Source organism: Trichomycterus rosablanca, chromosome 21 (genome assembly GCF_030014385.1).
Source record: "Trichomycterus rosablanca isolate fTriRos1 chromosome 21, fTriRos1.hap1, whole genome shotgun sequence".
NCBI lineage: Eukaryota > Metazoa > Chordata > Actinopteri > Siluriformes > Trichomycteridae > Trichomycterus > Trichomycterus rosablanca.
In genome coordinates this window covers 16,421,328-16,435,534 of record NC_086008.1, presented here as the reverse complement: position 1 = coordinate 16,435,534, position 14,207 = coordinate 16,421,328, and the positions used below count along the sequence as shown (strand labels likewise).

The 14,207-nt window shown below is 39.7% G+C and overlaps 1 protein-coding gene across 3 annotated transcripts in view; it reads right to left on the bottom strand.

Moving 5' to 3' along the window:
- slc4a4a (solute carrier family 4 member 4a) overlaps positions 1-14,207 on the bottom strand; it is a 108,525-nt gene that overhangs the window by 16,311 nt on the left and 78,007 nt on the right. For all 3 annotated transcript variants that reach the window (XM_063017729.1, XM_063017730.1, XM_063017728.1), the window contains 4 exons: positions 8,415-8,479; positions 7,514-7,699; positions 3,472-3,585; positions 3,143-3,304 (listed from right to left, as the gene is read on the bottom strand). In XM_063017729.1, the coding sequence (XP_062873799.1) occupies positions 3,143-3,304; positions 3,472-3,585; positions 7,514-7,699; positions 8,415-8,479 (527 nt within the window). The remainder of the gene's footprint in view (positions 1-3,142; positions 3,305-3,471; positions 3,586-7,513; positions 7,700-8,414; positions 8,480-14,207) is intronic.

Sequence of the window (14,207 nt, the reverse complement as noted above, 5' to 3'; positions counted from 1 at the left end):
GATCACCCAACCTCACACCACTCGACTTTTATCTCTGGGGTCATCTCAAACACATTGTGTATGCTGAGAAAATCTGCAACAAACACCACCTTCAGCACCGCATCGTGGAGGCTTGTGACAGCATTTCTCCAGAGATTCTCATGTGGGTTCATAACAATTGGATCCAGCTCCTTCAGCTCTGTGTTCAGCACCAGGGACAACACACTGAACACGTCAAATAGCTGTGCATCACAGGGAACGTTCCCGGTTGTTGTTGCAACTTTCTCTGTTGATAACTTTTGAACCACAAGAGATATTGCAAATCTGATTGCTGCGATTTCTGAGAAAAGTCTGGTCTTCTTTAATATGCTACATGACCACCTTCCCATTGGAAAAACTTGCCCTTGATCCAATATGGTGGCTTTCAAGATGGAGGCCATGTTCCAGACATAGCCAAAAAGATAGGCCCCCTCACCCATTACCTGCTGGGGTATTCACATATGTCATTTTCCCTTTCGTTTCTGAAATAAAAGAGAGTGTCCTGCAACTTTTGACTCACCCTGTATATCTAGCCTCCAATGTCTTGAACAAACCTGCATAATTACTGTGCTATTTAAAAGCTTTGAGTCAATAAGTTTAAATGGATGATGCTGGTGCCATTGGTCACTGGTGCCATTACAATAAAAGATACTAACCATGAAACAAATGTAAGGAGAGAACAGTAATCCATACTCAAACTTGCAGCTGTAAGTTTGTTTATTTGTTTATTTATTGGTTTAATGCCATGTCAACACATTGGTTACATTCATGGCAGGATCATTAAATATTTTTTTTAACAACCAAGTCATAGTCTTTCTTGTTCTGTTGTTTTGTCTATCCTTGTATGTGTGTCCTCAGTTTAATATTCGTGAAGAGTTTGAGTACTGTTCAAGCTTTAACGCTGTTGAAAACGTCTCTCATGGTTTGGGGAAAAGGTCCTATAGATACCTGGGACAGTCAGCCAGAATATGCCTGATGGAGACAGGTACTTGGCAGGTGTCACACAATGGAGCGTCTTCTCCTCTTATCAAGTGAAAATGTGTTAATACGGTATGTCCGATTCTGCACCTGGTGTATGCTACCTGATCACTGCGTTTTTCTAACTAGACTTTTTGTTGTGTGTTAACATTTAGGCATATTTCATGGAGTTTACTTTCTTCCTGAGTATCCCATTTGGTTTGCCATCTGGTTATTATTGGTTTTTGTGTCTGAGGGTGGGAGTTTATGCTTTGTTGCTTGCTTTCCTGTTTCCTCTCTACCAGGTCTGCTTTATTGTTTCCTGTAATGCCACAATGTCCCGGTATTGCAGCTGAAAGTAAGTATGTAAGTCAGCTTTATTTATACAGCACATTTCTAAGGCCAAACTACATAGTGCTTCACAATAAACATTATTAAAAGATCATCACTTAAAAAGCATAAAAGCTTTCATAACAATAAATAAAATAAAGGCTGTTTTTAAAAAATATATATGGATTTAGAAAGTCTAATTTCATTCATTTCAGTTTGGTTCTGAGAACAACAATAAGCCCTTTTGTCTGACCTAAAAATAGTATGGGAGACATATACTATACACAAATATATTAACACAAGTAAAGCCTTAAATGTAAGGACCAGTACTTAAAAATGTATCTCAAATTTCCTGTCAACCAGTGAAGAGAGGCTAGCATTGGGCTGATATCCTTATGTGCAGTTTTAGTTTAAGTTTAGTTCTATTTTAGTTCTATTTTAGTTTAATAAAAGAAGCAGCTGCATTTTGAATCAAATTAAGTCTTGCCAAAGCTCCTTGACTCAGACAAGTATATATGACAATGCAATAGTCCAAACAGTATAAAACAAATGCATGAATAATTCTCTCTAGATCCTGAAACGTCAGAATTTGTGCAGTGTTGTGCAGTAGTTGAAAAAAAAAAAAAGACTTAACAGCTCTGCAACACACATTATCAAGACACAACAGCTATAAAACTGCATTTTTTAGGCTTTGGTTTTGTTTCTCCACTCACTGTCCATTTTATCAGCTCCACTTACCATATAGAAACACTTTGTAGTTCTACAATTACTGACTGTAGTCAATCTGTTTCTCTGCATGCTTTGTTAGCCCTTTTTCATGCTGTTCTTCAATGGTCAGGACTCTCCCAGGACCACTACAGAATAGGTATTATTCCGGTGTTGGATCATTCTCAGCACTGCAGTGACACTGACATGGTGGTGGTGTGTTAGTGTGTGTTGTGCTGTTATGAGTGGAAAAGACAAAGAAATGCTGATGGAGTTTTTAAACACCTCACTGTTACTGCTGGACTGAGAATAGTCCACCAACCAAAAACATCCAGCCAACAGCGCCCCGTGGGCTGCGTCCTGTGACCACTGATGAAGGTCTAGAAGATGACCAACTCAAACAGCAGCAATAGATGAGCGATCGTCTCTGACTACATCTACAAGGTGGACCAACTGGGTAGGAGTGTCTAATAGAGTGGACAGTGAGTGGACACGGTATTTAAAAACTTCAGCAGCGCTGCTGTGTCTGATCCACTCATACCAGCACAACACACACTAACACACGACCACCATGTCAGTGTCACTGCAGTGCTGAGAATGATCCACCCCCTAAATAATACCTGCTCTGTGGTGGTCCTGTGGGGGTCCTGACCATTTAAGAACAGGGTGAAAGCAGGCTAAAAAAGTATGCAGAGAAATAGATGGACTACAGTCAGTAATTGTAGAACTTTAAAGTGCTTCTATATGGTAAGTGGTGTCAGAGACTGGTAAATGGTTATAAGAAACGTCTAATTGAGGTTATTTCAGCCAAAGGGGGAAATACCAGCTATTAGGGCATAGGGTGTCCTAACTTTTTCCTCACAATAAATTTTCATTTTTGTTCATTACATTTTACAACTTTTGAGTTTTTTCTGTTTTATTTGTTTACTTATATAAGCTCCATCTCTCAGTACACTTCAAATAAGGCTCAAATGTCTATATGTTCAAAAAGACAAAGGTCCTCATGGAGTGTCCTATGTATATATATATATATAAGCACAAGTGTGGCGTGTTGCTTCTCAAGACTGCAGGTTTTTCCTGGACACCTAATAGGCTCAAATCAAGACTTAATTCATAGCTCAGTGTGGGCTACCTTTAACTTATGCTCCTTGCGGTTGACAATCACAGCGGTGATCTGCTGGTCCATAAATAGCAGGATGGTGACCAGCAGCGCAGGCACAGCTGATGCCAGATACACCCACCAGGGGTTGCCTCCAAATGGTGCCACAAACCAGCCTCGCTTTGGGCTTGTTGGCTAAGGAACAAGAAGAGAGATTCAGAAGCTCAGATAAGAAATTAAGTCTGGTCAAGACCCAGGTGCTGGAGGGCATAACACTACTTGTGATGTCAGTGTGCTACTGCTATTTTAAAGTTAAAGTTTAAATAATTTTAATAATAATTTGTAGAAAAATCGCAACTCACCTTAAATTCAGTTGGCACGATTAGCTTGGGTGTGTCGACTCCCACCAAAGCATCAACACAACAAAAAACCAGGATGGCCAAGATGATGGCAAAATCACTGATAAGTTTTCTTACCTAGAAACCATAACAACTGTAACTGTAACAATCAGCTGTAATGCAATGACATCAATAATGCAGTCAGAATACTATTACCCCGGTGTTTTATTAGTCATTTCCCGAATCAAATTACACAGACACAAAAATCTGTATTCAGAATAAGCATCTTCAATAAACTGTGCTTTATCAAGAGTTGGCATCTTAAAAAGGCTGTTTAAGTTGTGCTAATTTAATCAGAGACAGCATCTTAAAATTGCTGTTTAAATTGTGTTGCCAGAGTTAGTATGTTAGTAGTTTTAACTGTGCTGTATTTAGAGTTAGCAGTTTAAATAAGCAATTTATTTTGTGCTGTATACAGAAATAGCAACATGGGCATTAAGCTGTATGCAAAGATTGCAACATAAGGAACTTTTTTTCTTTACTAATGTGTAGCAATTAAACATATTTACACTGACATAGAAGCAAAAATGAAGTTTACCAAGAACAGGGCAGTGCTAGCTCGGTTCTTAAGGTACTGGACTAGTAATCATAAGGTTGTTTGTTTAAGCCCTGCCACTGCTGGGCCCTTGAGAAAGACCCATAACCCTTAATTGCTCCTAGTTGTAAGTCACTTTGAATAAAAGTGTCTGTGTCCTACCTGTGACCTTCAATTTAGTAAATCGCAGCATTCACTAGTACACCCTCTTCAACCATTTTTGGGTTTCGTTTTTGGTATATTTGGGTTCTTAGACTGTTGTCTACCGGTACTAGAGCAAAAATGTTTACAGAAAAAGCACTTCTGTAAGTCGCTCTGGATAAGAAATATAAATGTAAACTACATTGTTTATAATAAAAGGCTTTACTGACAGGCAGAATTAAAGCCCCATGTAAAACATCTTTATTTTAATAGTAATTGTACAGCTAGATTGATTTTAACAACATGTTCTCAAAGTGGGTAAAACCTTAATCATAAAAAGATTATAAAAAAAAAAGTTAAAGTGTGATAATGCTACAATAGGCTGAGGCCGACACTGACAGCGCACTGACAAATGTAACTCATTGTCGCGGTGTATCTTCCCCCCAGCACAAACTCAAAGGAGGCATTGTGTGAACTGTATAGAGCCATTGGAGGACTGCAGAACATTTATCCAGACGGACTGTTTGTTATCTCTGGAGATTTCAACCACGCAAATTTTAAATCTGTGCTCCCTAAATTCTACCAACATGTGGACTTTGCAGTGAAAGGAGCAAACACGCTGGATAATGTTTACAGAAACCTTCCCAGTGCATACAGGGCAGAGGCCCGACCCCACCTCGGCTACTCAGACCGCATCTCTGTTATGCTGATTTCAGAGTACAGACCGCTCATCAGACGCTCCAAACTGGAACTAAAACAGGTGAGAATCTGGCCAGCAGAAGCCATCTTTGGTCTTCAGGACTGTTTTGAGCACACTGACTGGGACATGTTTAGGGAAGCTGCAACATATGGCGACTTCACCAACCTAGAGGTATACACTTCTTTAGTGACCTGCTACATCAGCAAGTGCATTGATGACTTCAGAGGTGCATGCACTGCTAAGGGCCCAATACTCTGCTTTCGAAGCAGGCGACAAGACGGCCCTGAGAACAGCTAGGGCCAAGCTGTCCCAGGCAATCAGAGAAGCAAAGTGCACACACGGCAAGAGCATCCACAGCCACTTCCAGAACAGCGGTGACACACGTCGCATGTGGCAGGGCATCCAGGCCATCACCAACTACAGGACTACATCACCCGCATATGTCAGTGATACCTCCCTTCCAGATGCGCTGAACAACTTAAGCACAACTGGACCTCAGTCTGTCGGCAATAACACCTTCAGCACCACCACACTGAGTACTGGAGCTTCTCACAAGTGCATCCTGAGTAGCTGCATCACTGTCTGGTTTGGGAACTGCAATGCATCCAACCACAAGACTCTCCAGTGAATAGTGAGGACAGCTGAAAATCTTTTGTGAATTTTTTTGTAGAAATTTTTTGTAAATGTCTGTGAGAAATGTAAGAGAGACCAGACCCCTCTCTTAAATTTTTTTACAAAAAATGCTGTACCTACACTAGACTGTGCAACAATACTAGACTGTGCAATAGCTTCATTTCGCAAGCCATCAGACTCCTCAAATCTGAACTGATGGACTCGGACACACACACATACATACATAAACACACTAACACAATTACACTCACACATACACTGATCGGCCATAACATTAAAACCTCCTTCTTGTTTCTACACTCATTGTCCATTTTATCAGCTTCACTTACCATATAGAAGCACTTTGTAGTTTTACAATTACTGACTGTAGTCCATCTGTTTCTCTACATACTTTTTTAGCCTGCTTTCACCCTTTTCTTCAATGGTCAGGACCCACACAGGACCACTACAAAGCAGGTATTATTTGGGTGGTATCCAGGATAAGCAGCATCCAGGAAAGGCCGAGTCTTTGATTAAGTTTGTCAAAATATGCGTGAAAAAATTATTGAAATGTTTAAAAACAATGTACCTTAAAGAAAGATTGAAAGGGATGAGCATATTTCTCCCTGTACAGTGCATAAAAGCATTAAACAATTCAAGGAATCGGGAGGAATTTCAGTGCCTAAAGGCCAAGGGCACAAGCTTAAGCTGAATGCTTGTGATCTTCGATCCCTCAGACGGCACTGCATCAAGAACCGCCACTCAACAATAGCTGATATAACCACATGGGCAAGGGATTACTTTGGCAAACCTTTGTCAAGAACTACAATACGGAGTTACATGCACAAATGCCACTTAAAACTTTACTGTGCAAGAAACAAGCCTTACGGTAACCATGTCCAGAAGCCTCGTCGACTTCTCTGGGCTCAGCGGCATCTAGGATGGACCATCACACAGTGGAAACAGCATTCCAAGTCTTTTTTGGAAAAAATGGATGCTGTGTGCTCCGGACCAAAGACGAAAAGGACCATCCAGACTGTTATTAGCAACAAGTCCAAAAGCTGTGTCAGTGCCCTTGGCAAAGGTAATTTACACCTCTGTGATGGCAGCATTCATGCAGAAAAGTACATCTTAGAGCAACATATGCTGCCTTCAAGATGTCATCTTTTCCAGGGACGTCCATGCATTTTTCAACAAGACAATGCAAAACCACATGCTGCACACATTACAAAGGCATGGCTGCAAAAGGAGAGGGTACGGGTACTGGACTGGCCTGCCTGCCTGCCTGCAGTCCTGACTTGTCCCCAATAGAGAATGTGTGGATAATTTTGATATGAAAAATGCGACAACGACGAACCTGTACTGTTGCACATCTTAAGACGTGTTTGCAGGAAGAATGGGACAAAATAAAACCTGAAACACTGAATCTCTGTATTGTCTTGCACTTTTGTTCTGTGTTGCACCCTGGTCCTGAAGGATCATTGTTTAGTTTTAATATGTACATGTATATAGCTAAAATGACAATAAAGCCTCTCTTGAACTCCCAATGACTAGGCTGTTTTGGCCATCACCCCCTCAAGAATTAGCCAGTCACCCTTTAGCACAGCTTAGATTCAAACCAAAGATTTGAATCTCAGCAGTAGTGGGCTATGGGCCGAGTGCACAGTTTAATGTTATTATTATTATTAATTCCTTTTGCAGTTCCTGCCACTCATACACTAAGGCTAGCCAAGGTGGGATTTAGTCTAGTACACACCTGCTACACAACATGAGAAGCCAGTAACCGCTAATTTTCTGAGCCACCTTTACAAGACTTCTACTGAGAGCTTTGTAACATACAGAGGAAAACACTATGCTATCTATAGTCCTTATGCCAATACTGCTGCGCCACCCAAACTCTAAAATGCAGCTCATAACTATGTTCCTATAAAGTCACTTTACATGGCTTCCATGGTGCCCATTGCTTAATAATGAACAAAAAAGAAGAATAAATCCTAGTTAACAGTACAATTGCTTACCGTAGTGGGGAAAAATGGACTAGTCTTGAACTTTTTCAGACACATTGAGCAGGCGTAGGTGCCAAAAAATAGAATGAAGCACATGAGGGTGATGTCTGGAACATATTCACAAGCCTTGCCAACCAATTCCCCATGATACTTCAGGCATTCCTTCTTTGTCAGCGAAGACCAGGTAGTGTTTAAAGGCTTTTAGAAAGAAGACAGACACTTTGGTTAATGTGTGGTTTGGTGTAGATCTTGTGAGCAGTACACAGACTCTCACTTACTGCACAATTAAGAAAATGGGATTGTATGGCTTTTTGGACAGCTCAAATCACATTAAGGAGGAGCTCACCATTAAAATGCACTCTAAGACCAGGCTCACAAACCTGCCCTAGGTGGTGTAATTTCACCTAGTAATTTAGCTTGGGTTCACTTAAGACACAAAATGAGCTTTTTTATAAAATTACAAAAAAAATTAAGATTTTGTAATTTTATATCTTTTGGAACAAAGTGGAAGAATGAATGTAGAATGTATTGTGTTCCTGCCATTGTTCCATGTAACACAAGATCTAACATTTTGAGTTGATAGAATGGATTGGTTTTGTTATTATGTTTCAGTGACCTCTGACTAAGGTCCAAAGCTGAAAGAAGTCATTGTGACCAGGGACCAGTTTCCACATTATTATAAAGGATAACAGGACAAAGTGGGTTTTGGGGAGCTAATTGTGGCTAAGGTTGCAACAATGGATCAAATTTCTATTGGGCAATATTAAAGTAGTGTTTCAGACATCTAAAGAGGGCATGAATAATACTTGCTCAAAAACTACAGTTAGTTCCTTTTATCAATGGGAAGTTTGCATTCAGAGAAAAGTGTAAATTTTGCAAATTTAACATAACTTTAGGTGATCAATGAACTTACTAGATCGGTGTAGCTGTTGTTAAACCACACAGACATGCCTCCCAGTGGATCATCAGAGGTATTAACTAAAAAATAAAACAGATTTTATAGTTACTAAAGATTAGAAAAAAAATCTAGGACGCATTTTAATTCTCATTTTAAATGACATTGCATCAAAGCACAGACCCTCATTTGATAATTCTGAAGGCTGGACAGCTAATATGATGTTAGAGACTACTCTGATAAACATGTTACTGCAAGCAATGGACAAAAGAGCAAAATTCCCCAGGCCAACACAGATTACTTTTATTGATTGATTTTTTTTTTTACTATTTTATTTATACATTTTCTCCCTCCCCTGTTCTTCCAATTTGGCATAGCCAATTAGTCGTTCACTGCTCAGGACCTCAATCACATCTGAGGAGGGTATATTTACCTGACACATGCTCCCTTCATCGAGTGTGCACTCCACCAACCCTTTCTCATTCGCCCATACTTTGGTGGATTCGCGCATAAGGCCAATTTCGCACACAGAGAGTCACACGCTGATCTCCCTCCTCCATTTCTGCACAGGTGCCTTGGGCTACTAACCATGGTCCTTACACAGTGTTAAAGACCCGACCTTCTTTGTCCAGTCTTTTCCCACCAGCAGACTAGTGGCCGATTTTGTCTGCTGCAGGCACTGGCAATTGTGCCCTTAAATGTTCTCCCCGTGTCTACATGGGTTTCCTCCGGGAGCTCCGGCTCCTTCCCACAGTCCAAAGATATGCAGTTAGGTTAATTGAAGCTTCTAAAGTTGTCCTGGGTGTGATTGAGTGTGTGTATGTGTGTTTGAACAGTGAGGAAGCTGTTTCCTACCTTTCACCCAGTGAATTGTACCCACTGTAACCCTGAATAAAGCACTGGTAAAAACAGACAATGACTGTATGAATGTTTTTTTTAGTTTAGAGTTGTTTTTTAACAAAAAGAAATACATAGAACTTACTATACAGTGGACCCTTGACTTACGAATTTAATTGGTTCCAAATAAGTCAAAGTGTTCGTTCCCATAAGAAATAATGTAAATAGAATTCATCCGTGCCAGACCTCCCAAACCACCCCCTTACCAGTGGCGGCTGCTGGTCTTTCAAAGAGGGGAAGCTCATTGTCGGCTTACATCATACATTTTGTCAATTTATTGATACATAAATTCTGCCCTCCGTTCCTTTTCAAGAAAATGGCCTGAACTCGAACAAGGAAATGTTAAACTGAAACAAATACTATGAGTGTGTTTTATTTACACAATGAACAATGGAAATGGTCAAGTAATTTCACCAAGCAAATACCAAGAAATGGGTTGCAGTTTGTCTTTCGACTTCACTCGCAAAATCCGCGATGGGACTGAAGTTCTCAGTGATTAAGTGACGGTGTAGATCTCAAAATAGCTGTCAATCAAAACGGGATTCAGCCTTTCAACTGATCCTCCAATCATCTTGCAGAAGCTCCGCATCCAGACCCGCCCACAGCTCCATTCACCCCCAGAGATGCTCAGCGTCCAGGGGCAGGACAAAATCGTGGCATTTATCCAATGACCGGCGAGTTTCGAAGCAATGAAAAAAAACGTTCCATGCAGTCCCGTTGAAGTGAATAGACGCTCAGCTTCTACGGGCAAATGCATTGACGCTACGAGAATGTATGAGAAGTTAACAAAATCGAGTCAGTCGATTTATGACAAGTAGCTGATTCTGAACAAACTCGTCTTCGAGATGAACGTATTTGTAGTCAATAAAATGTTAACACAACTGTACATATTTGACCATTTAATTTTTGACATTTTAGGGGAAGCTGAGCTTCCCTTGCAGTCTTAGAGAAATCGCCAATGCCCCTTACATAACCTTTCTAATGTCTTAAATGGTCTTTTTCGTTATAAATACAATTATATTTTCCCTTAAATCTTAAATTATAGAACAGACATTACTGTAATAAACAATAATAAACAACAATACAGAGAAGTACTGTACTGTACATAAAAAAAACTCGCATCACATTTCAGTACAGTACGTGTGCTGTATCATACACCATAATAAATTTCCTTCTTTTTTTTATAAAATGTATCCTCCAGAAACAACAACCCTCATATTTCTCTATTATTTCCTTTTTATTTTAATAGTGTTGTATGTTGTAGGTGTAACTGCATGAAAGAATAACTTCCTTCTTCTCTCTCACTCACTGTCCCCTCTGTCTGATACACAGTGACAGCTACTGGCAGGAGAAATTACACAACACACCAAATATGAATAGATTCATTTTCTCACCACTACGCTTTCTATGCACATTCTTTGGGCCATTTTAATATAAAATTTTACAAAATATAAAGAAAACACAGAAAAAACACCGTCCGCTGTCCGAATGTTCGCTCACTGCATATATATAGAGAGAGGCGGTCGGAGTCAACTTGTTTGTGACGTCACGTGTTTTGCGAATTTTGGCTCGTAAATTTGCAGCATAATTGTCATGCATTTGGACACCTGACCATAAGCTTATTGGGTATCCTTATACAAAACCATGGGCTTTAATATGGATTTGAAATGCTAGAGTAGTGTCTGAGGAAATGTGAGACCATTTAGTCAAATTTAGGCTAGATTTGAGGGCTGGCCTGAAATCACTGCTTTAATTTATCCCAAAGGTATTCAGTATGGTTTAAGTCAGGGCTCCGTGTAGGCTACTTAAGTTCCCCCATTAAATCATGACCTTGCTTTGTGCACAAGGACATAGTCATGCTAGAACATGATGCTAAAAAATAAACTCAACAATTTAAAGGTGCGTCCATATACTTTTGGCCATATAAAATAATTTTTATAATTAGCCTGTGCTGATTTTTACCCAGTCTCCAAGTGCATTTAGAGTTTGCTAAGGCTGAGGGTAGACAGCATCCCTTGCTTGATGGTAGTAGGAGGCGAATGAGGTCACAATCCGCCTGCTGATCCATCAACACAAGAAACTTTTACCATAATTTCACACCTGCTAAAACTGCTTTGACACAAATCCACTCTCTCATATGCATGTCTGCCTAAGACAACAAACACATGTCAGCTGCTACACACGTCTGGAACACGGTGGTGAGCCACAACCAGTCATATTTACAAACTACAATAATGATGATCAGTAATAATATTGGATATCTATAAAAGTTCATGCTGCCTATGATAGAGAGGTGTCAAAACACAGTGCACCAGAGTAGCCACAGACCTGTCCACCACCGAAAGTGCTAACAATGGACATGTGAGAATTACCCAAATCAGAAAAAGTTGGGACGGCATGGAAAATGCAAATAATAAAAGTAGAGTATAAGAGTTTCTTACTTTTACTTTTATTTAATTGCAGACAGGATGAATCTGAGATATTTCATGTTTTATCTGCTCAACTTAATTTCATTTATTAATAAACCTCCATTCTGCAATTTTCTGCAATTTCCCTCTCATTCCATTCATTCAATTTCACCACATTTTAAAGACATTTTGGCACCGAGGAGAGTTTTAGCTTTTATTTTGTCCCATTCTTCCTGCAAACACGTCTTAAGATGTGCAACAGTACAAGCTCGTCATTGTTGCATTTTTCCTTTCAAAATTCTCTATTGGGGACAGGTCAGGACTGCAGGCAGGCCAGTCCTGTACCTGTACCCTCTTCTTCCGCAGCCATGCCTTTGTAATGTGTGCAGAATGTGGTTTTGCATTGTCTTGTTGAAAGATGCATGGACTTCCCTGGAAAAGATGACGAAGGCAGCATATGTTGCTCTAAGATTTCAATCTGCATTAATGCTGCCATCACAGAGGTGTAAAGGGCACTGACACAGCCCCATACCATGACAGACCCTGGCTTTTGGACTTGTTGCTAATAACAGTCTGGATGGTCCTTTTCGTCTTTGGTCCGGAGCACACAGCATCCATTTTTTCCAAAAAAGACTTGGAATGCTGATTCATCTAACCACAATACATGTTTTCACTGTGTGATGGCTCATCCTAGATGCCTCCAAGCCCAGAGAAGTTGATGCCGCTTCTGGACATGGTTAACATAAGGCTTTTTTTTTTGCACAATAAGTTTTAAGTGGCATTTGTACAAGTAACTCCGTGTTGTAGTGCTTGACAAAGGTTTGCCAAAGTAATCCCTTGCCCATGTGGTTATATCAGCTATTGTTGAGTGACGGTTCTTGATGCAGTGCCGTTTGAGGGATCAAAGATCACAGGCTTTCGGCTTAAGCTTGTGCCCTTGCCCTTTACGCACTAAAATTCCTCCCGATTCCTTGAATCTTTAAATGATATTATGCACTGTAGAGGGAGAAATATGCTAATCCCTTCCAATCTTTCTTTAAGGTACATTGTTTAAAACATTTCAATAATTTTCTCACGCATTTGTTGACAAACTGGAGATCCTCTGATCATCTTTGCTTATCAAAGACTCAGCCTTTCCTGGATGCTGTTTTTGTACCAAACCATGATTATAATCACCTGTTGACATCACCTGTTTGGAATCACATCATTATGTAGTTATTTCACCTCATTACTAGCCCTAAATTGCCCTGTCCCAACTTTTTTTGGAATGTGTTGCAGACCTGAAATGCAGGAATGGATGTTTATTAATAAATAAAATCAAGTTGAGCAGACAAAACATAAAATATCTCGGGTTCAAACTGTCTGTAATCAAATAAAAGTCAAAGTAAATGTAAGGAACACTGCATTTTTATTTTATTTGCATTTTCCATACTGTCCCAACTTTTTCTGATTTGGGGTTGTAGAACTGAACCATGAAGCAATGGAAAGAGATGGCTTGGTCTAACGAATTACCGGCCAGGGGCATGTGCATTACTTACTTGGGAAAGATATAGCACCAGGAGGCACTGTGGAAAGAAGGCAAGCTGACTGAGGCAGAGGCATTCATGTGTACATTACATCAATTCATGTGACAAGTACTACCTTCCTAAATGCTGACGCACACCAAGTACACCGCTTCCTGGCAATGATATAGCTAATGGAAGTGGGCTCTTTCATTTCATTTGCTGTCATTTATCTTCAAAATTATTTTTTTGTAATCAGGGTCAGGGTGGTTCCAGTGTCACACTTGGCACAAGGTGGAAATACACCATCACAGGGCAACTCACACTAACAGATTCACTTACACTATGGAGCAATTTAAAATAAGATCAGACCACCTTTTGTATAAATGATTAATGCAAACATCCAGGTAATTAATAATCATCAGGTTCACAAACTGTGAAGCATAGACACAGTGCTACAGTAGAGATTCATTTTGTTCAATAAACAAAATAAGAACAGAAGAGATTCAAAAGGCTGCATTAAACATTCATGCTTATTGTTTTAATGATTCATGCACCATCTGTATAGCAGAAAACATTATTGAATGTTATAAGAAGCATAAAATATTTTAAAACCTGTGGGTGATTTCCATGTCTTAATAAATGCATGTCACGTTTTTAGCACAGCAATATTTTACTGCAGGCAACTTTCCAAAAACCTGCATTAGTTCAGCTTTCTAGGGCATAAAAAACTAGCGTTAGAGTAAAAAGGGACAGTTTGTGCCAAATCAAGCTTGCTTCAGTGAGCAAGTGTAATTTTACCTTTATTTCTGCTTGGTCAGCAGCAAATATCTCTGAATGCAGTGATTCTGGCTGCTCTTAACCATGTTAACTTTGTCTTTGTTTGTTTTTTTTGTCTAAAATGCTTTTCTTCTCAGACATAAAAAAGTGAAAGCAATTTCATTAGTGAGTAGTATACAAAACCCTTTAAAAGCTGTAGGCAAAATCATGACAAGGACTTAAAA